At 40.0% G+C, this 22,748-nt stretch overlaps 3 protein-coding genes across 4 annotated transcripts in view; 2 read left to right on the top strand and 1 right to left on the bottom strand.

Annotated features, from left to right (window-relative positions):
• The window catches only part of si:ch1073-396h14.1 (disintegrin and metalloproteinase domain-containing protein 10), a 54,766-nt gene extending 52,478 nt beyond the window's left edge, over positions 1 to 2,288 (top strand). For both annotated transcript variants that reach the window (XM_034147039.1, XM_034147040.1), the window contains exon 15: positions 1,510 to 2,288. In XM_034147039.1, the coding sequence (XP_034002930.1) occupies positions 1,510 to 1,617 (108 nt within the window). In that variant the 3' untranslated portion in view covers positions 1,618 to 2,288. The remainder of the gene's footprint in view (positions 1 to 1,509) is intronic.
• The window catches only part of LOC117496148 (NLR family CARD domain-containing protein 3-like), a gene marked incomplete at its 3' end in the record, with an annotated part of 682,747 nt that overhangs the window by 288,977 nt on the left and 371,022 nt on the right, over positions 1 to 22,748 (top strand). The gene's annotated exons all lie outside the window — the stretch shown is intronic.
• LOC117495645 (lipoprotein lipase) lies at positions 5,861 to 15,440 on the bottom strand. Its single transcript, XM_034147055.1, has 10 exons — positions 15,142 to 15,440; positions 14,126 to 14,322; positions 13,261 to 13,440; positions 12,476 to 12,587; positions 11,571 to 11,804; positions 9,843 to 10,085; positions 9,244 to 9,364; positions 8,172 to 8,390; positions 6,593 to 6,700; positions 5,861 to 6,509 (listed from the first exon to the last, which is right to left on the bottom strand). The coding sequence occupies exons 1-10, from the start codon at positions 15,239 to 15,241 to the stop codon at positions 6,488 to 6,490; spliced, it is 1,536 nt and encodes a 511-aa protein (XP_034002946.1). The 5' UTR covers positions 15,242 to 15,440; the 3' UTR covers positions 5,861 to 6,487.

Here is a 22,748-nt window from a genome sequence, read left to right as displayed (position 1 = left end):
AAAGAAATAAACAAGAAAGTAGAAAATATACATGTTGAATTTACAAATGAGCAATAACAAGATATAAAGCAAGGTATTATATATACATAGGTATGTGACAGATGGAATATTTACAATAAAGGCATTTTGATAGAAAAAGACAGTGCTATGTACAGATGTTTGAATATACAATATCATGTCAATTTGAATTTCCTGTTTGTGAAAAACTTGATGAAGGAGGCTGATATTTTAAGTCCATTGCAAAACATTTCTATGACTAGCTTGACAAATGCCTGAAAACTGTCAACAGTAATCCAAACTCAAATGCAATATTCGTACCATCCTCCTCAGGCTCACTGGTGGGCCATCCTGCAGTTTTTCAAATGACATGATTTGAGATGTTGAGATGTCCAGTTTTTGGATGAAACGCCATGCCTTATTTGCAATAGTTCCAAAGTCATTTTAGGTCTACAATTCCTTTACAATAAAGGCATTTTAATAGAAAAAGAGAGGGCCTTTTTTGCCGATTTTTGAATATACGATGCCATGCCTTTGATTTTATGTTTAATTTGATCAATCTGTGGGAATCTGTGCTGTCCTGTTTTTCATTCTTACCCTGTTGCTGTTAAACTACTGAATTCCCCCACAGGGATTAATAGAGGTCCATTTTATCTTATCTTATTTTATGTCAATTTAAACAGTGTGTTGTATTTCCTGTTGGTGAGAAAGTCAACTTCGAGATAATGAAGGAGGCTGATATTTTAAGTCCATTGCTAAACATGTCTATGACTAGCTGACAAATGCCTGAAAACAGTCAGCAGTAATCAGTGGCGGCGCCAGAGTATTTTTGTTGGGTAATCTATGGTAGGGCTAACCCATACAGTGGTGGGGCTCAAGTCAGTATTTGCAATGTAATTACATACACGCTATATCGCCCCCCTTGACAGTGAAACGCCACGCGTGAGGTTTAGATTATTCCCCTGTCTCAATCAAAATGGAACTGTATGAAATAAAACGGCACATTTGTCTTGTAGTAAAGGGGCACTGTGATCCCCATTTATCCAATGGGGATACTGAATGGCAGTTCCGATTGATCTCAATCAGTAATGCATGACGCAGACCCAACGTTTTCTGATTGGCTGTAGGTCTATTCAAATTGCATTCGGAGGCATTTTGATCTGACCGCGGCCGCGCTGATATTATAACGCCAGAGAATTTCCACACCTTTAGTGTATAAAACTCCCCCACTACTTAGACTATTCCTTGCACCCCTCTTCTAGCATAACCCCGAATGGTCTCAACCATATTGCACCAGTAACGTGCACTTGTTGTTACAGCAGGATCAGTTTGTGTGTTGTGGACACGACCCGTATATTTTCGCAAGCCGTGTTCTCAACATTTAGCATTTTGCTTATTATCTAATTTAATTTGCCATTTCTTGGCATGGCTGTAGCCTACCCCAGCCATACCCTGGCGCCGCCACTGGCAGTAATCCAAACTCAAATGCAGTATTTGTATCTTCCTCTGCAGGCTCAATGGTGGGCCATCCTGCTGGGGATCCTCTCTCTGTCCGCAGTGATGGGCTGCACCGTCTGCCTCTGCGGCCGCAAGCTGAACACCAGGGACCACCTGGAGTGACCTCTGACCTTTGACCCTCTGGGAACATGAATATGTATCTTCATGACGATGCACACATTCATCATGCTCAATCGTCTGGGGATTCTGAAGTCTCTTGGCCACATGGAAAGACTTCAACTTTGCTCCAGTGGCAGGGAGTGATCTGCGGGCGACAGAGTGAACACCTGCTGATCACCCCTCATGCTGTTTTGTTAACCGATACCTTTGTACGTCATTAGGTGTCCGCCATTCACTTTTCCATCTGTCACTTGTCTGTTCACATACCCACAAGTCACACGAAAATGTGTCTGTTACTGTGGGTCAGTCGGCCCCCTTTTTCAGCCACATGGCATCTTACAGCCACAGCAGTTTAAATCCACGTGTCCCTCAAAGACTGACGGGACTGCAGCGTCCTTGCTCTTGTATTTGTTGTGCTAATTTCCGCTTTCCATTACAGTGATACCTTTAGCCTGAATGCTTTCATTTGCATTGCATGTTTACACTAAAGGTAATAAAACAACACGTTTGCCATCCCAAAGCTGTTATTATCCTTTTATGATTTACAGTGATGATAAGGGACTTACGTATTGTACTTTAATACAATTTGAATGTACTTGCACTTAATTTGAATATTAATACTTAATATCATTTTAAGCAGCTTAAACTTCTACTAAATGTTGGTTCAAAGGAGACATGTTGTACTTTTGTTTTGCACAGAATTTTTTCACAGCTATAAATCACTTTTTTTGTCACTATGTGATGTCTAACAAATCAGAGCAGACTCGGCTCTGGTTTCAGACAGAGGGTGAAAAGAGGTGCTGCAGCACAGGCAGTACGAGAAAAATAAAGAGCTTTTTGAACATTAAAGCATGGAGACATGTCACAGTAGAGACACTACATACAAATATGAGCCTGAAAACTAGCATAATAGGACCCCTTTAACTCCTTAATTATTGTATTTACCTTGGAAAGACACTGTTGCGTGTTATGGTCTTGAACAGGACTTGGAATCAGTCTCGATCTGGATCAATAGGACCTGGTTTTGAACTTGACTTGGACTAGGGTCTTGACCACAGCTTGGAAAATTTGTTTCAGAACTTTTTTTCACATTTCCTACTCGAAAACTAACTAAATAGTTAAAACCTCTAAATACATCAGGTACATTTAACTGATGGTACTCGTGTACTTTCACTAAGTTAAGATTTCAATTGTGGAGCCTCGCAGAGGCGAAACTGTGGCGTGCTTACACTGTAGGTGCACCTCGTTTGGGGGTGCGGGTGCTAGTGGAGCCTCGCAGATGGGGGTGCTGCAGCCCCCTCAGCACCCCCTCCTTCCCGCGTCCATTCGTGATGTCTCGCTGTCTCGCAGACCCCACGCAGCAAGCAGGAAATGAACCCAGCTCACACTGTCTGCTCCTTGCAGCAGCGAGCCGCGCAACGTCCCGCCAACACGGCACCCAGACCCCACGCAGCAGTCTCATCTGTTTGTCATTACTGGTGTCATTTTCTGGTTGCTAACGCCATTGTAACACATAATCACTGATGTTCCGCTGTAACGGTGGTGGACTCATCAGAACAGAGTGGGCGAGCTGACCAATCAGAGCACAGTGGGCTCACAGGGAGGGGGGGGGGGGGCAGGAGCTCCAACAAGGCGTGTAGGACAGAGAGTGAATACACATACTATACAGAGATGCTGTATGAGAAACCAATGTGAGTTTGGAACATTGCACAATCTAAATCTATTCTAGTAGACCTCAACAATGGAATTATGATCAGTAGAAATGGCCATGACATGGGACCTTTAAATTGTTTAAAACAAATTGGAAAACACTGTTTGGTAATAAATAGGAAAATGAATAAAATAACCTTGAGATGGTGAGTGATAAAGAGTAGGAAGAGGATTACAAAAAAAAGGTTTATTATCATTTTCAGTTGATATAAATAACAGTCAGTGACCTCTTAGATTGCAGTTTTGGTTTATTAAAGAGTTTATATAGTACAGTGTATATTTACAATTATGCACAAACATTTTAGAAATGCACATTTTACATGAGATTTATCCAGTGATACAAATATACAACTATCAGTGTTTCATACTATAAACATCTATCTGTATTATGGTATTTACATAACTGTACAATAATCTTCCTCTGTTTTCAGTGCAAAAGAAAAACATTTTCATATTTGTATGGATAAAGTCACAATGATAACAGTACCGATCTCAAAGAGCCAAGCTTTAGATATCGCTCACTAACAGGTGTTACGCCCAGATCTAGGGGAACCTAGGCGCAGCATCAAATTGCCCTCTCCCAACTCTTCCCACTCCCAAGAAATGGTAAACGACACAGGAAATCAGCTTTTTGAGATTTAATAACTCAAAAAGAGGTGAGACAACCCCAACATAACAAACAACGTCTTTACAGAGTTTCCTTAAACTTGCCTAACAAAACAAATCAAATCAAATACAGACTTCTTACCTACTCTTACCAGTAAACAGGAGAAAAAGGTTCAAACAAAAAGAGGGTTTCTCACTCCTAAACAAATCAAAGCGTGTCTTAGAAGACAGGTTCATTTAGTTTAACTTTCTAAGATTTCAAAAATATACAAAAAGGACCGGTATACGGTAGAACTACTCACACAGCACAACAGGTCAGATATATTAACACGCGCAGAGTTGGGAGTGGGAGAAGTCAAGTCAGAGAGAGAGCAGAGGGACTGCATGGCTGCAGCTTCAATGCTCCCCTCTTCTTCAGGTGGACCAATCAGCATGTTGAAGGTAGCTAATCAGCTAACGGGCACTCTGCTTGCTCACTCACACACACACACACACACTCACACACACACACACACACACACACACACTCACAGACACAGGAGGAGGGAAACATATCTGCACACAAATGACATAACGACCCAGGGTTGTAACACCCCCCCCAACTAAAAATCAAACATTTCCCGCTAAAGAAATGTTTGACTCAGAGATACGGTTATATAAAGTTCTAAAGACGGACTCTGAAGGACTCTAACGGACTCATAAGGACACTTAAGGACTCTAACGGACTAACAAGGACTCTTAAGGACTCTATAGGACTCTCATGGTCATGGGGATTTGTGGGTGGTCTATGGGTAGACGTTCAAATGAAACGTTCAAATGAAAAGAGCTTTAGTGAAGATTGTAAAAACTCACATGCACAGAAGAAACTGCAGTCAAACGAAATACAACAAAATAACACTATTGATATTAAATGTGCTTTCTAACTCCCACTGAGCATCTCATACCCAAAACAACTTTAGTATAACAAAAGGTCAGGTGCTTATTTTGAGGTAACATCTTCGAAGTAACGTCTTGCAGAGGTGAAGCTGTGACAAAAGTGTTTAAAACAACTTTTGAATGTTGAGATAAATCAGTAAAAGGTCATAGAATAACAAAAATAAAGCACACTGAGGTGAAAATCAGTAACTAAGTTAAGACAACATCTTGAGACAGTTTACAGTAAGGCACACTGTTACAGTCACATCCAGCGCTGTGAGCCAGTGGTGAACGCTCTGTGAGTCACAGAATACATGAAGGTACATCAACTCGCATAAAACACCTTGAGAAATGTATCCTAAAGCTGCATTCACATGATGCACGGAGAAATGTGTTTCTATAGAGAGAGCAGCACTGAATGTGTCATACCAAAAGAACTATTTCAACTTTGACCTCGTTTAACACTGACTTCTCAATGTGCAACCAATCAGATAATATGTAGCGGCAGAGGGGGGACGCAGTGGAGTACAAATACTTCGTTACTGTACTTAAGTACATTTTTCTGGTATCAGTACTTTACTCCACTACTTATTTTTCTGATGACTTTTTACTTTGACTTCTTACATGTTGAACACAAATACCTGTACTTTCTACTTCTTACATGTTGAACACAAATACCTGTACTTTCTACTTCTTACATGTTGAACCCAAATACCTGTACTTTCTACTTCTTACATGTTGAACCCAAATACCTGTACTTTCTACTTCTTACATTTTCCAAACAGGCTGGTTCCTTTAGTTTGAATGTTTGGTGGCGTGATCATTATTATTTAGAGTCATTGCGTGCCTATTGATTTGAACACGATCCGTGTATCCATCATTTCCTGGTCTTCTCTAAAGAAGAGGGACCAATGAAAACGTTGTCATGTTGCCGTTGTTCAGCATGGAAACATTCATTAGCTAACAATGACATTATTGTTCTATTAATATAAAGGGAGGTCAGGTACTCTTTAAAACAGCTGCTAGTTATGGGTACTTTTTACTGAAGTACATTTCAAAGCCCTCTTTACTTTTACTTGAGCAAAGAAGTTTAGTCAGTACTTCTACTTTTACCAGAGTATTTTTAAACACGAGTATCTGTACTTCTACTTGAGTAAAGGATGTGTGTACTTTTGCCATCTCTGTGTAGCGGTACAAGATAGCAAGAGAGTTAACGATAGAAACTAAACTTCACTAGCTGTTTTGACTGTTAGGTAAACCTAAGAGCGAATCGTGACTCATGTGAATGCAGCTTAATGGATATTTTCCCATCTGTTGGAGAAGAGTCTGCAGAGAGGAGATTATAATCGTGATATTTAACTCATGGTATTTTACACATCAGTACCTCCAGAAATATTACAGTAAATCCTTCACATCTCTCCGTATACGAGAATCTCTTTGAACCAAAGACAAAGGCGTTTACTTTTTATAAAGTAAGTTACAGTTATGTGTCATAAAAATAGCTCTATACAAAATATTTTTACAGTATTCACACACATAGGGTTTTTAAATAACAAACGAGCTTTGAACCATTTGAGAATAAAAATAAGTTATATGTGTATAAATTATTATAAGTGCTTGTTCTGTGGATTCTGCGGTGACGTCAGTGTTTCTCCAGAGTTATTCTACGGACAAAGACAAGAGTATTGTTATTTAAAAGCATGAATGAAAATGTTATATTAATTGAGGAAACTGCAGTGTTATTTACCTTTTTGGAGCTCTCTTCGGGTTCGTTCTCCATGCATCCTTACATTTAACAAACGTGACCTCTTGTGTTAATTTCGGAGCTCCAGGGTCTTTTACACAGAACACCAACCTGAAAAATACAGTGTGTATGAGCGCTTCATCCACGGAAATAATCCACTTTATTAATGGTAAGATAGGTGTTGAAATTTGGAATTTTGTACAACTTACAATATGAAATAATATACAAAAATAGTATTTTACCCGATACAGTTTAAAGAAAATATATAATTCATAAAATGTTTTTAAATCTAACAGGTTTTGAGTCAAAGCGCTTCACAGTACATAAATATATACGCATAAGGAAATACAAATACCAAGTTTGAATGATAAAGTGGGAACCTTTTTAGGATTTGTTTGGCTTTTTCCATTGTCATAACGATAAAAAAGAGGTCAATGAAACTGCTTCACAGAGATATACAGATATGTGCATGTAGAAATAATAATAATACGTTTATTTCGTATAGCACCTTTCACAGAATTCCCAAAGTGCTTCACAAGAAAGAACAAACGTTAAAATTAAGACCACAGAAACATGAATACTAGAGATGTCCCGATCCGATCACGTGATCGGGGATCGGAGCCGATCACGTGATTTTCAAAAGATCGGAATCGGGAGAAAAAAATCGGGGATCGGGATTTTTTTTTTGATTTTTTTTTAATGTTTTTTTTAATTTAATGTTACAAAACAAAAATGACCATGTTCACGTCTTAAAGTCATCCTGAGGCCTTAGTTTTGGTTTAAAATTACACAACATCATGTATGTGTTGCTTCTTTTGGGCTTGTTTTCATAGACCTGGTTGCTTATTTCTCTCAAATCTGGCAACAGAGTGGGCGCAGTGTCTAATAGTAGCAGTAAGCTAACAAGAGGCTACGTTCAGCTGGTGCCTCGGGAGTCGGGACAGAGAAAATGTCAGGAGTTTGGAAGTATTATAAAATTGAAAGCGAAGGCAGTGTAACAGCCAGATGCAATGTTTGCAAGGCGGAGGTTCCGCGTGGTGGAAAGAACAGAGCTACGTTCAACATGACCAATCTAATACAAACACCAACAACAACACGACGAGTACACAGCGGCCACTCAGGTAACGGCACTGAAACAACCGACACTTTCAGAGACTTTTAAAAGGAAAGAGAAAGCTGCCCCAGAACAGTGAAAAGGCCAAAAAAATAACAGCCAAGATAGCTGAATTCATCGCGTTGGATGACCAGCCGTTATCTGTTACCTTTTTTTTCTCTTAATACATTGCATAAAGATCGGATCGGGAAAAATCGGTATCGCGGGTTGTCAAAATCAAATGATCGGAATCGGATCGGGAGCAAAAAAAGGTGATCGGGACATCCCTAATGAATACAATAACAACTAAGGCAGAAATGTGAGGTCAACATAAAAATAAAACACAGACCACGTGGGGTCCCGAAAGGAACAAACATAAAAAAAGAACACATCACAGTAGAAATAACTTGAAACTCCATTTTAACATGGAATCAGATAAAAGCGAAAACAGGTTATTAAAATAAAAAAGTAAACGGTAACACATCTTACTTTTGCTGTGTCTCTCCGGCCCGGATGCGGATCTTGTGGACATCCATGTTGTCGCTGCCGGAGTCTCCGGACCACCAGGAGGAAACCATGTTCAGCATGTTGGAGGCCGACCAGCCGTTCGTCTCCTCCCATTTAAACTTCAACATCAGCAGATCCCCGATATCTTTCTCCGTCACCAGCAGGAACGAATGTGTCGTATTTGTCTCTAATTTCTCCTTCCTGCCAGATAAAAAAATGAAAGGAAAGTTATTGTTCTACTCCCAAAAACATTTTATTTAGCTTAGCCTCGTAAACGCTGCAGTATAAACTATTATGTAACCACAAGTAACACGAGCAAATGTTGCCAAGTCGGCGGTTATATGACTTGTTATAGTTTCTACTGCATGCTGTTTCCTTTGACTACTGTTCCAAAACAACTTGGAAGATGCAAGTCACTGTTCTGTAATTCTCTTTTATGAAGGTTTTTTTAATTGTGACGTGTAAAAATGAACAAAAAACCATGTCTTTTTAGTGTCCAGTATGTGCCAGGTAAGCTTGTTTAACGTCTGAGTGGTTATGAATTCAATGGCAAATAACAAAACTTTACGAATATCCAGATAGGGCATAAACAAATATGAACAATTTAAAATGTCTCATGAGCCGACTTCCTGTTGCACTTTTGATTCTCTAACTCCACTTATCCTCTCTATATACATATTAAATGTACTTACATTTTAACATCTGTTTAATGTCAGTGATAGCATCTCTTATGCTGTAGTACTAACTGCACTTTCTGTCATTTAGATGGTTTATTAGCATATGCACTTCTGGTTGGATGATAACTGCATTTCATTGGCTAGTACCTGTTCTCTGCACAATGACTACATCTAATCTTCAGAGGCTACACGTTACTTTTCAAGAGCAAACACAAGGCTGCTAGAGTTGGTCAAACATGCATGTGCTATATCTGAGTGCCTTAGAGAAAACTCATGTCATTGAATGCAAAAAGTCATTCAGGTTCGACACGTTCTTCCTATATCAATTTAGAGTTCATGTGAGAGTGTCATTGTGCACATCACAGGTTTTCACTCACAGTTTCAGCTCCAGGTTTTCCGCCTCTCCTCTCGTCCCGAACAGCGAGACGGTGAGCGACGGCTCCATCTCAGAACGATTCACCTTACTGGAGAAGTGGATCTTCACCTGATAGTGGTAAACTGCGGAGAACGAGAGCAGTTTGCAAATCATAATCATGCATGCTGCTCACATTTAGATCCAGATTTAACAATAATGAGCTTCATGTCAGCCGACTTTTGGCTTTAAAGCTGACTTTGAACAACTTCTTGATCATCGTAACAACATTCTTTTTAGGAATTAGGGTGTTGGGATCAAACCACTCTGCCTTTTCAGGAAGAAATATGTGTCAGGAAGTGTTTCAAGTGCCTCTTAAACATCAAAGTGTCCATTATTCTCAGTATTTACAGTCATGTTGACGATGCTAATGTATAAAAAAAGGCTGACTTGAGTTGTAAATGTGCTTTCAAAGACTATAAAAGCTCTTTATAAATGCAGTCCATTTACCATTTAGAACCAGCCATTAGACCTTGTGACCTTGTAGGAAATAATTGTGTAACTTCCCACCAACTAAACTACCCTCAGAGCCAACAGACCCCACTATTGATAGAGTGCACTGACCTCTGAAAGGCATGGAGGCGCGTGTCTTGGTGTACATCTGAACGCTGCGTGCTCTGCGGACCAGGCTGATGTCGTAGCCCACGGCGGTGCAGCGGCTCTTTCTGCAGCTGAGACACATGCCGCGGTCGAACATGTCCGTGCTTCCACATCTGTAGGCCTTCGCTGCGTCCTGCTCGTTCAGAAGAGAGTCGATGAAGAGGTGCACCGAGCGCTCGTGTTCACACTTCACTGCATCTGTGATCGCTGGGGAGGGAAGAGGGAAACAAACATAATTAGATAGATAGATAGATAGATAGATAGATAGATAGATAGATAGATAGATAGATAGATAGATAGATAGATAGATAGATAGATAGATAGATAGATAGCTAGATAGATAGATAGATAGATAGATAGATAGATAGATAGATAGATAGATAGATAGATAGATAGATAGATAGATAGATAGATAGATAGATAGATAGATAGATAGATAGACAGACAGACAGACAGACAGACAGACAGACAGACAGACAGACAGACAGACAGACAGATAGATAGATAGATAGATAGATAGATACATAGATAGATAGACAGACAGACAGACAGACAGACAGACAGACAGACAGACAGATAGATAGATAGATAGATAGATAGATAGATAGATAGATAGATAGATAGATAGATAGATAGACAGACAGACAGACAGACAGACAGACAGATAGATAGATAGTAGAGAGAGAGAGAGAGAGAGAGAGAGAGAGAGAGAGAGATAGATAGATAGATAGATAGATAGATAGATAGATAGATACATGTGGAAATACAAATTTACAGTAACAAAATATAATGCCGGATATTATATATACATTAATTGTGCAAGAAATTGATTATTCATTATGAAATGGAATATAAATGTAAAATGTACAGAGGGAGTTTAAGTCCAGTTATCAAGAGAAGCTCTGGAGCAGACAGTTCTCTTCCGGCAATTAAGTCAATTTCTTACTTTCCCATTCCTTTACCGGACACGGTTTATGTAACCCTTTCAATTTCCTCAAGACTTTATGGTGTACTTGACCTTTTCGTCCGCTGTGTTTGAAGCCCTCTGTTTATTTAAAGGTTGTAAATGTGCACAAGGAATTTCCATAAGACTAACGACTAGCAGCAAGAAGTGTTATAAAAGCTGCTGGACTATGTGTGTACGTACTAATAATCACAAAAATGTGCATTGTTACTTGTTACGTGGCTGTATTGAATGTGTTCAATCCTGTTAAATAAGATATTATCATTTAATATCCTAATATTGGGAATGCTTTCTGCTGATATCACAATTACTATGTAGTTTAGTGTAGTATGTAGTCCTTTAAAAGTGCTTATTTAAACATCAGAGAGTTCATAATTCTCAACATTTGCAGTAAAGTTGATGGTTTTATTTGAACCACTGCTAAGACTAATGACTAGCAGGGTTATAAAAGCTTCTGGACTATGTGTGTACGTACTAATAATCACAAAAATGTGCATTGTAACTTGTCACGTGACTGTATTGAATGTGTTAAATACTGTATTGTCATTTAATAATTTAATTTGTTAATATTAAGAATGGTTTCTGCTGATATCACAATTACTATGTAGTTCACTGTAGTATGTAGTTCTATTTAAATGCTTATTTAGATATCAGGGAGTTTATAATTCTCAACATTTACAGTAAAGTTATTGCTTTTATTTAAAGGATGAATTGCCAGTCGTTCTCACCAAATAACCCCAGGTTGGCGATCTTCTCCAGGGCCCCTCTGAGGTTGCATCCCGGCTGGAAGCTGCCTCTGTTGGGGTAAATGTCGACGTGTCCGACGGGCTGCTGGATCCCGATGCTGAGACCCAGAGAGCCGCGTGTGAAGGTGTGCAGGACGTCCACGAAGTGAGCGTCGTCCGGGGACAGACGTCTGTGAGCGTGCTCCCCCTCGAAGTCAGGACCAGCTGGATCCAGACCTGCAGACACAGACAGTCACACTTAAAGGTCACCTATTATGCAAAATCCACTTTGTCATGTCTCTTCTACATCAACATGTGTCCCCTCTTCTTCATGTCTTTTCTACATCAACATGTGTCCCCTCTTCTTCATGTCTTTTCTACATCAACATGTGTCCCCTCTGTGTAAAGAGACTCTGAACGTTTCAGGAACAAAGTTTCTCTCTCTTTTTGTCCTGATCCATTTCTATAAAAACCTGTCTGAAAATGAGCTGATCAGATTTTGGCCACTTTATGATGTCATAACGATGTTTTGGCTTGTGTAACCATTAGCCAATCAGCAACCAAGGTAACCCCCCGCCCCCACCTTATCACCTGAATCTCCTCCTAGAGCACCATTGTGTTCTTTTTAACCAAATATCTCTCAGAGGGGCGTGGGGAGGGGCTCCTTATTTTCATCTAAAGTAACAGACAGAGAATCAGCACTTTTGAAACAGGGCTGAAACAGAGGGGATTATGGGTAATGCTGCAATGATCTGTTTGGTGTTTGGAGCCAAACACTTCAGAGACACGTTTGTATATATCTGACACCTATAATATATTGATGTAAAAACAGTATAATAGGGGACCTTTAACTGAGCTGCAACTATATTAAACTGTGAGATGCTTTATCAATTAATCTGTTGTTTTACCGGTTATTCTTCCGACTTTATTGGTTGCGTGGCTTCCTGCAAATCCTGCAACATGAGCTCCGAGGCTGTAGCCAATCAGGTGGATGTTCTCCAGAGGCATGTTGGTGGTTTCCTATAAAAAAGTTAACGAAGACATTATTTAAGAAATCAGCGGGACAAATACTCTCTTTGACTTATCAAGCTAAAAACAACATGATAACAAAATCAAAACTGGTATTACTGCACAAGTTTTTATACGTCCAGCATTTAGGTTACATTTGCAGTTTGATTGGTCTGTTCTTCAAAATAACCAAAAAACGACTGGCCCAATTGTCATGAAACGATGTGGTACGGTGTAGCATGGGCCATAGAACAACCCATTTAGTTGTAGTCATAGCGTACAGATACGGAAACACACAAAATGTTTTACTTATAGAAACAGCCTTGGCATCAGATTACCATACTAGTTTCTTTAAAGCGTCACATCCTCTAAGAAAGTGTCAAATGTGGGACGCTACTGTGTTTTCTAGCTAGATTAGAAGGCCTGCTATTTTATCATAATAGTATACTGTATTTTACGATTACGGAATATTAAGACAGGGTCTATGAGTTGTCACTAAAGCAGTTACTAAGTGTTTTGGTTTGTTGGAAAGAATAACAGCTATAATGATTGAAATGCTACGAAAATGTCTGTCTCGTTTGCATTTTGATAAAGAGGAAGTGGAAAACTGTCTCCTTCTCTAAATGAAAAGTGATGGGTGTGATATATTTTGGTTAAACTTGCACATTTCTTTAATCCCACTGACCTCGATCCAGTCGATGAAGCGAGCGATCTCGTGTCCGACCGCCTTGGTGTTCTGCGCTGCGACCACATAGTGATTCTGAGCCGAGCCGAGCCAGTCCACCACGATGACGTTAGCCGTCCTCTCCCTGTCGTACAGCGCCGTCACCAGCTTCTCCACCCAGCTCTCAAACATCCCACTCAACTGGAGACAAAGACGGTCAAAACATTAGACTTACACAACTCCAAAATGTCATCACTACTAATAAGTCTGGTATGTATTAAAAGGAAGTTCAGGGAGAATCTGTGTATATATTGATTGTTGTGCTTTTATTTAGGTCTTAATGTGTGCATATGTATAAATGTGTCTTTTGATTGTGTATATATATAGGTATATACATATTTGCATACACATGTTTATATATATTTGTTTTTGTATTCGGGATTGTGGGAAACAGTATTTCAATCTCAAGTTAATGCATTGATTTTCATGGTCTCTTATATTTCATAACGGTATCGGTACGTTACAAAAAGCCTTCCTCATGTCTCAGGTCTAGTACCAAATCTTAAACTTCAACGTTTTTCCATTCATTTTCTGAGAAGTCAAGTTGAAAGTCATCAGAACAGACTCAAGTTGACTCAAGTCCAGACAACATTGACCTGAGTCCAAACCTCGTTCTTTGGTATAAACTTCAACTCGTTGCAGCGTGTCAATAAGTTCAGTTGTGTTAATTTGGCAGGACTGGAGTCCACTGAAACTTGTTGCAGTAATGAAACACTTCAAATAAGAGGTGTGTTCTTTCTAAACCAAAGGAGAGTTGTGTGAACAAAGTCTTTGGTTGTTTTAAAGACGTGGACATGTCTCAGCAGGCCGAAGCATATGGCCTCACCGTCCATCCGTGGATCACCAGGAAGGTTTTGGAGGTGCTGTTGAAGCTGCACGCTGCCAGGGACTCAGGGTTTCCAGGAACGATGTAGCACAGGTCATCATCGGGGACGCTTGGTTTTCGGAGGGAGAATTTAGTCACGGTTTGATTGCTGTCGTCATTTTGGGAAAACAGGTCCTTCAGAGGGTCGAGGAAGTTACCTGGAAGAGAGGATAAATTAACTTAAAGAACAAAGAAAAGCAGAGATTCCTGTGTCACGCCGGTGTTTTTTCAGATGTGTAAATCTAATCGCTGGCTTGGAGGTCTGACACGCCTGACTAGCTAACTGAGTGACTGGCTCCAATAAGCCCCTCGGGCCCCTCGGTAAATGAGCCTCCACCTTAGGCCAGATCAGTCCCTGGGGGTCACAGGGGTTCACTTGGCCAGACTGAGCTCCATAGAAACCTGGCAGAGTTTCTCCAGCTTTGTTCCTGTCTCCTCACCGACTATAATCTGCACAGGACGGTCAGCTGACTCGACTCAACTGGGGGCTGCCGTCCAGAGTGGGGGGTTGCAGGGACACAGACATGTATAAGGCTTACATTTGGGAAAGCATTGAAGCCATATTGCAAATGGAAATGCTTTTCATAACTGCATTTAGAAAACTTAATTCATGTTTAGTTTGTTGAGAGTTTCCACCACTTTTATTCCTCTTGTGCTCTCTAAAAGTGAAAAGCATTACCATGTCTCTAATTAAAGACAGCTAAGCGCTTTGAGTAGATGTTGGATATTCGCCAAAAAGCACTAACAAGAGTTTAGTCATAGACACGTGATGCATACTATCTAATGAAGACCGTTAATGTCATTCTCAGAGACCAAACGACACTGCTACTGCGCGTAAATTGCCGATAAATATCATACATTGTCTACGATTTGCTTTCCATCGCGACTATCTGCACCAAACTCGATTTAACCTGCAGTTTGTACCCCCGCTTGTGTCGATGTGAGTGAGAGTGGATGTGCATGAAGTTTAAACTCACCAAAAATAGAATCGGAGCGCTCTTCTTCCAGAGACGTCACATACTGCACAGCTGCATTCAACACCAGAAAGTACAGAAATCGAACTCTCCACGCTTTCATTTCCTTTCCCAGCTGTTTCCTCTCAGAGTAAAAGTCTCGAACAATGAAATCAATCAGTCGGATGTCGCTGCGGAAGAGTGTGTGTGTGTGTGTGTGTGTGTGTGTGTGTGTGTGTGTGTGTGTGTGTGTGTGTGTGTGTGTGTGTGTGTGTGTGTGTGTGTGTGTGTGTGTGTATTCCTGCTCAGAATAATGAAGTACGTCCTGTTGCGCTCGGAGCGCTGAAATCTGAACCACCTTGGACTGTCCGCGTCTTAAATAGATCCTGAAAGGCCATTGGCTGCTCAGGTCCGCGGGCGGGGAATGGAAAATGATGTGTAAAGTAAATCATTAGAATGCTTTATTAGAGTGACGTCACTGGTTGGCAGGTTAACTTCTCATTAAAACCACTAAACTGTGTTAATAATAATAACTTGAAATGTGTATAGCACATTTAATACAAAGATAGATATGCTTTAACAAAAAAATAAGATGGTGCCAGTAAAGTTACCCCAAATCAAAAAACTGATTAAAAAGGAAACTGTTTAATTTTCATTTTAACAACTACAGGGAGTTTTCTGTTTTAGCGGTGGTGGATGTTAAACAGTTAGAGCAATTCAAACAGAAAGGAATCTCAGAAGATTTCCCTTTATGAAGAAACATCAAAGAAAGTTAATGGATGATCTAAGAGTTGCTTTAGCGATATCAAATAAATGGCAGTCATTTAACCTGGAATCAATAAATCACTGTATTCACAACTTTGAGACCTCCTGGTTAATATTTAGTCAGTATATAGAGTCTGTTTTGAGAGGCGGGCTGGAGAAGCAGGTTGTTTCAGGAGAGGAGCCAATGTTGTGCCCTGCAGCAGAAACACGTGCAATATAACATCTGTGTTTACCATCATAGCTGACATTTGGGGGCTCCTGATTTAAGCTGTCATGGCATCAGAGGGCGGAGGTACGGTAGGGGAAAGAACACAGACAACACACAAACATGCATCTAGGAGGATTATCTGTGTCCTTAAAGCTAGCAAGTGTCAGGTTTGATCTACTTGTATTGTTTTATTTAGACAACAACACTGTAATTAATCATTAATTATCAATACAGGCTAATAAAACACTTATGTACTGTAACTGATTCACCACTACGCTCTTGCACTGCACTTTGACAATAGATAGTACGAAGAAAAAACGGATTGAAATCAATGCAGCAGAAAACTAGACATTTCCCTTTTTTTATTTTCAGCATGTTACATGTTCATGTCATGTATGTTGTCAAAACATGGTGTCTTCACTATCCACAATGTAACTGGACCACCAACAGGTTTGTGTTATGCTAGTAGCAGCTAATGTAGCCTCTAGCAGAGATGGGGAGTGGGCTGCAGACCTCAGGTGTGTTTAGTTTCCTGTTTTATTTTGACATTTATTGTCAAATAAAGTGTGTTTTTCCTCCTGTCGAATTTGTTCACCTGTGTTTCACCCCCCCCCCCCCCCCCCCCCCCCCTTCTTTTATGTGTACAAGTTGTCAAATGTTCCCTTTTTAAAAACTCACTTAATTTAATAATCTTACACTTGTGAGATTTTTAAATTATGTTTTTATCAATTCGATTTTTAACATTGAGTACATCATTTGAAATACAGCTTATCAGGGGTTTTCTAAGGTCTCCTACTGTATCCAGGCTCCAGTGCTCTGGCATCTTAGCCTCTTGGCAGACTCCCTGGTATTACAGCAACATTTGGATGGTGTGTGTTTAATTTTGCAATGAAACTGGCACTCACTCACTGCTAATACATCAAGTTGTTAGTTTCTACTACTTCAAAACTCTGACCTTTAACCTATTGAGTGTGCATTTCACTTACTAACTGGATAGAAATGTTGTTACATGCCAGCTGGGGATTATGTGCTCACGCTGGGGCAAGGGTATCTGGCTTCACAGACGCTGCTTTGTTGCCCAAAACACGAGCTCCAGATGCCAGGATAAACTGGGCAGGAGGCCGATGAGGCGATGGTTGAAAAGTTACACGCTTGTATCTGTGAGGGACAATGGAACAATAAAGTTCACAGGAATGGTAACACGTGTTTTAACGAAACACTGACATTGTGACTGATTATCGGGCAAGAGTGTGATACCAGAACCATGATTAAAGGGACTCTTAACACATTATTGCAATGTACTATTACTCCCAAAATAGTTTTCTTTATTTTGGATAGAAGCCCTGTGGATATACATGCAGTTCATTTATGGATTACTAGATGAAAGTCTTTAGCTCCTGCTCATACAATTAAAGGGGCCCTATTATGCCATTGGGGTTTTTCCCTTTCCTGTATAGGTTTTTGTGCATGTGAAAGACCCCCAAAACGCCTCTATTGGACTCCTTTGTTTACTACCCTAACATAGTGACATCCCTATGTAACGCTCGCTATTGGCTAGCGCTCCAACACATTGTACGTGATAGGTGAGGAAAAAGACATGTGGAGCAGATCCTGAGGAGGGTCAGCTGCAGGCGGTGTGGGTAGACGTCTGTTTACAAGGGGCGAAAGTTGCGAAACACCCATAAACTGTGGTCTTCTGTTGGTGACCTCGCCACAGCCTAGACAGACCATAACAATTAACACCTACAGTTCAAATTAAAAGGCTGTTTGTTATCTATTAAATCTACTTTTAGCCATGCGCTTACAGACCATTCAAGGGTGAAATATCTTAATGTCTGCCTAAGTGAATCCCATAATATGTTGTACATTTGTTCATGATCCCCAGAGCATGTCTGACTTTCCACACAGAGTGAAATTCAGAGTCTGCATTCGAACCGTCGAACCTCTCCTCCTCTGCCACATAATATTTGACTCTGTCCAATACTTTGATTTATGAATGTGCAAAACGAATGACTTTCCATTAACATCTTTTGGTTTAGTGCTAATTAGCAAATGTCAGAATGCTCAACATGCAAACTAAGATTGTAATCATGCTAAACATAACACCTGCTTAGCATGTTAGCATAGTGACATTTCACTAAGCATCACTGTGCAGCCTCACAAAGCTGCTAGCTGGACTTAAGACTCTTAGTCCTATTACTTAAGGAATACATATGTTCCCTGTGTAGCACTAACATTAACAGCTTAGTCGTAAAAAATAATAATGATTATTTCATATTGGGTATATTTTCAAAAACTCAACCTGGTTCACAAGCAATTGAACAAATGTCAGCTGGTTTTGTTTATGATGGACTTTACTAACTTACCATCCCTCTGCTTTTATCTTGTCCACCAGGTTTGCAGCATCTGTAGCCTCCTCTGATTGGACCACAATGAACCGCTGTTTCGGCCATTTAGCCTCCCACAGTCTGCATGTGAGGACAAGTCTTCACACAATACACATTCTTCACTAACCTGCAGATAGTTACACAAAGTCACATGCCTTTGTCCCCCTCAAAATGAAGTCATTAGAACAGAAAAGTATTAGATGTGAAGTGTGTTTTTCTGCTCAATGAAGTACAGGCCATACATGGTAAGACACACACACACACACACACACACACACACACACACACACACACACACACACACACACACACACACACACACACACACACACACACACACACACACACACACACACACACACACACACACACACACACACACACACACACACACACACACACAAGACTTTGCTCCCACATGGCGTCATTTTCCTCGAAAAAGCAGTCACTGTATTTGGATTTCCAGTGATCATGATTTGGAGGAGGTGATGAGAGTGAATCGGACACCAGACCTCCACAGAGATCTCCCTGCCAGCAGAAAGTAAAAAAGAGACAGGCACTAACTGGAGACAACAAAATGTATTTAATTTATTCTTCCAAGACTTATTACCTAAGCTGATTTCTAGGAAAGGCTCAGGATGTACAAACACATGTGAGAATTCCCTATGGAGTATCTTGTTCATCAAAAACAAACACAAAGAAAACTCAAAACTCTAGTCAATGTCAAAACAAAATCATGATGCAATGTTTTCACAATATATCTGCTTTGTAAATGTTTAATGTTCAAAAAGCTCTTTATTTGTCTCATACTGCCTGTGCCTGTACCTCTTTTCACCCTCTGTCTGAAACCAGAGCCCAGTCTGCTCTGATTGGTTAGCTGGTTGGCTCTGTTGTGATTGGTCAACCGCTTAGAGATGTCCCGCCCCTTAAACTATCACGTACAATGTGTTGGAGGGAATAGAAGCGCGAGTGTTACATAGTGATGTCACAGTTATGTCATGCAGGAGGGGGAGTGTGTGGGAGAGAAACTCCTGGAGGGAACACAGGGATCTGAGCCTTTGCAGACCATTTACATGCACACAAACCTACAGTATAACATTCTAAAGGAAAGGGAAAACCCAAAAAATCCTCTAAAAATGTTTAGGCTTTTTCGATTTAGACTTTTCTAAGCAACAACTAATTATCAGCTCATACTTTCAAAAGTAGCTGTGAATGTACATTAAATGCTAAAAAATATATTTGTAATCAATAAGAAACTCATCATGCTGTTTAACAAAAGGAAACATACAGAATTTACAAAATACAGGTGTCGGAAATGTCATTTCAGGTAAATGTGGATGAATAGATGATCCGAAGAAAACTTAGTATCCTAATTTTGATCACTTTTGAGAGAAATGTAAACATTGTTTTTGTTGAAAGATGTCACAACTCGAAGATCTGATCAATTCTGAACTTTAAAACCGCCAGCAACTACAGCATATCACCCTCTCAACAATAATCCTCTCAGATCAACAACATGGCAAGATATGTTATTCATAGTTTTACACTTCTTTGATTTTCTCCAGATCCCAACAGTTGCTCAATTGCAGAACAAGAAGCCAAGGGGGAATCTCTTTCGGAGAACTAATCCACGAGCTCAAGGAATCAGAGATGTTTTTCCCTCCTTCTCATTCAGTGTTACGTCATATGTTTTTGATTTCTAGCAAAGCTGGTTTAGTGATAACAACCAGCTATAATCCCGCTCTATTGGACGAAGCGTTAAGGGGCTTCAGATGTTGGCGGAGTGACAATGACCTTAGTGTGAGACCAGCATCACAGATGTTAGCCATGTGGGAGGGGTAGTTCATCTTTAAAATATCATCAGAAGCTTTTTGTGAGCCTTTTTCACCACTTTTGGCACTACAACGAGATGTTTTGATGAGCGTCTTCCCCTTTATGTTTGGTATAACAACAAACATTTGGACAACACAGAGTCTCTACAGGCTGCATGGTGTAATATAACTTCTGTTGTAGCGTTTCGGCACTGTACCAAATGTAGGTCTCTCACCATGAGGCTTGAGAGCAACACACAGCTGCTGCACATATACGCTTTGGGTCACAGCTGTGTGTCAAGTGCTTGTGAAGTATGAGCTGTTACGCAGCTTGTGTGAACAGCTGTTTTGATTGAAATATAAACAGATCTGTTCCATCAGACGTGTGTGACACAGACGACTGAAACACAAGGCTCACTGTGTAGGCAAACAGTCATCAAAGTAATGCTTACATCACAGAAAGCTTAGACCAATGTGCATGAATGTTTTCATATAGGACGTCACGATATCAACTAGCAAATAATGAACATGTGCATTGTAAGTAATGGCAAGTTGAAGTTAAATTAGATAATCTCATTCATTGTGTACAATCAAAGCAGCAGAGAAATCAGCCACTGTTTATTCCATTGGTCTAAAAATAGACAATTTGGCAAGATGGTGACAGTGAACAGTAAGGGCCTCATTTGGATAAAACCATAGGTGAAAGGGCCAAGGAAGAACCCAATCACTAAATTATGGCGAAGATATTCCATTTCTATGGTAGCATAATCTCAAAGTATAGATGAGGTCCACAGGACTGGTTGTTAGGGTCAAAATTGAGGTGTACATATTGCTTAAAAGCGGCCAACAACACCAAATCATATAAGTGATTACATTTCAAGCTTTAAGTTCTTGGAGGGTGCGCATCAATCTTTATAGCAGATAGCGTTGGTGTAATTTAACAATAGTGGCCATAGACAACTGTTCTACTTTTGGAGCTAGTGCCAGCTTCTTAGAATGGGAAAAAATGACAAATTAGCAAAGGATGCAATGCATTTTATTTTTACATGGAGCCTTAATTTTCCCTGGAGATCGAACATAGGGTCCTACAGAATCGCAAAATGAAAACAAGGCTTATAGTGAACGAATCTAAATGCCCATTATCCTACAGCCATGACATTGTGCGGTTCATATTGACCTCATAATGAAAAGGTGAGGCAGGAGGCAGAAAGGCTGTCCATTGGCTCAAAGAAATGCTTTGAACTTGTTTCTCAGACGTCAAAGATCCTCTCTGTACATTGTGTTCTGCTGGGAAACACATGTGTCTGTTAACGATATAACCTCCGCAGGGCACTTTGAGTCAAGCTGCTCCGTGGAGTTTCTCCTCACTTAAAACTCTCCTCACTAACTCAATACACAAGACTATAAATCAGTAGCACAATACAAAGATGTGCATTTATGGGAATTGATTGAAGGTCTATTTGCCTACTATACAATTTGTAATAACCAAAACTGGTATCAAATGGACTAAAGCTTCATATTAAACACATTTTAAATGATTTTGAGTGTTAAATTGTTCATAGTTCTTGGTATTTCCCACCATGTCAGCCGCAATCGAGGAGCTGACAGCCTCCAAGTGTTTGGGCATAACATTGGGAATATATATTATTAAAATCAATTAGCTGCTAACGGACAGTATGAACCTCACAATGTCATGGCAGTAGGATAATGGCACCATGGGCATTTAGATTCGTTCACTGTAAGCCTTGTTTTCATTTTGCGATTCTGTAGGACCCTATGTTCGATCTCCAGGGAAAATTAAGGCTCCATGTAAAAATAAAATGCATTGCATGCATCCTTTGCTAAATTGCCATTTTTTCCCATTCTAAGAAGCTGGCACTAGCTCCAAAAGTAGAACAGTTGTCTATGGCCACTATTGTTAAATTACACCAACGCTATCTGCTATTTAGATTGATGCGCACCCTCCAAGTTCTTAAGGCTTGAAATGTAATCACTTATATGATTTGGTGTTGTTGGCCGCTTTTGAGCAATATGTACACCTCCATTTTGACCCTAACAACCAGTCCTGTGGACCTCATCTATACTTTGAGATTATGCTACCATAGAAATGTAATATCTTCCCCGTAATTTAGAGTGATTGGGTTCTTCCTTGGCCCTTTCACCTATGGTTTTATCCAAATGAGGCCCTTACTGTTCACTGTCACCATCTTGCCAAATTGTCTCTTTTTAGACTTTGGCGGCACCAATGGAACAAACAGTGGCTGATTTCTCTGCTGCTTTGATTGTGCACTTTTCTAATCTAACTTTAACTTGCCATTACTTACAATGCACATGCTCATTATTTGCTAGTTGATATCTTGACGTCCTCAATCATATGAAAACATTCATGCACATTGGTCTTAGCTTTCTGTGTTAAGCATTACTTTGATGACGGACAGATGTTTTATATCTGCTCAACGT

The sequence above is a fragment of the Trematomus bernacchii genome, unplaced genomic scaffold, assembly GCF_902827165.1.
Source record: "Trematomus bernacchii unplaced genomic scaffold, fTreBer1.1, whole genome shotgun sequence".
In the NCBI taxonomy this organism is placed as follows: Eukaryota; Metazoa; Chordata; class Actinopteri; order Perciformes; family Nototheniidae; genus Trematomus; species Trematomus bernacchii.
This window is presented reverse-complemented; position numbering and strand designations above follow the sequence as displayed.

Coding starts and splice junctions, on each gene's coding strand:
- LOC117495645 (XM_034147055.1), bottom strand. CDS start 15,241: ATGAAAGCGTGGAGAGTTCGATTTCTGTACTTTCTGGTGTTGAATGCA. Junction 12,588..13,260: donor GCTTCATCGACTGGATCGAG/GTCAGTGGGATT, acceptor ACTTTTTTATAG/GAAACCACCAACATGCCTCT. Junction 6,701..8,171: donor GCCGGAGAGACACAGCAAAA/GTAAGATGTGTT, acceptor TGTATTTTTCAG/GTTGGTGTTCTGTGTAAAAG.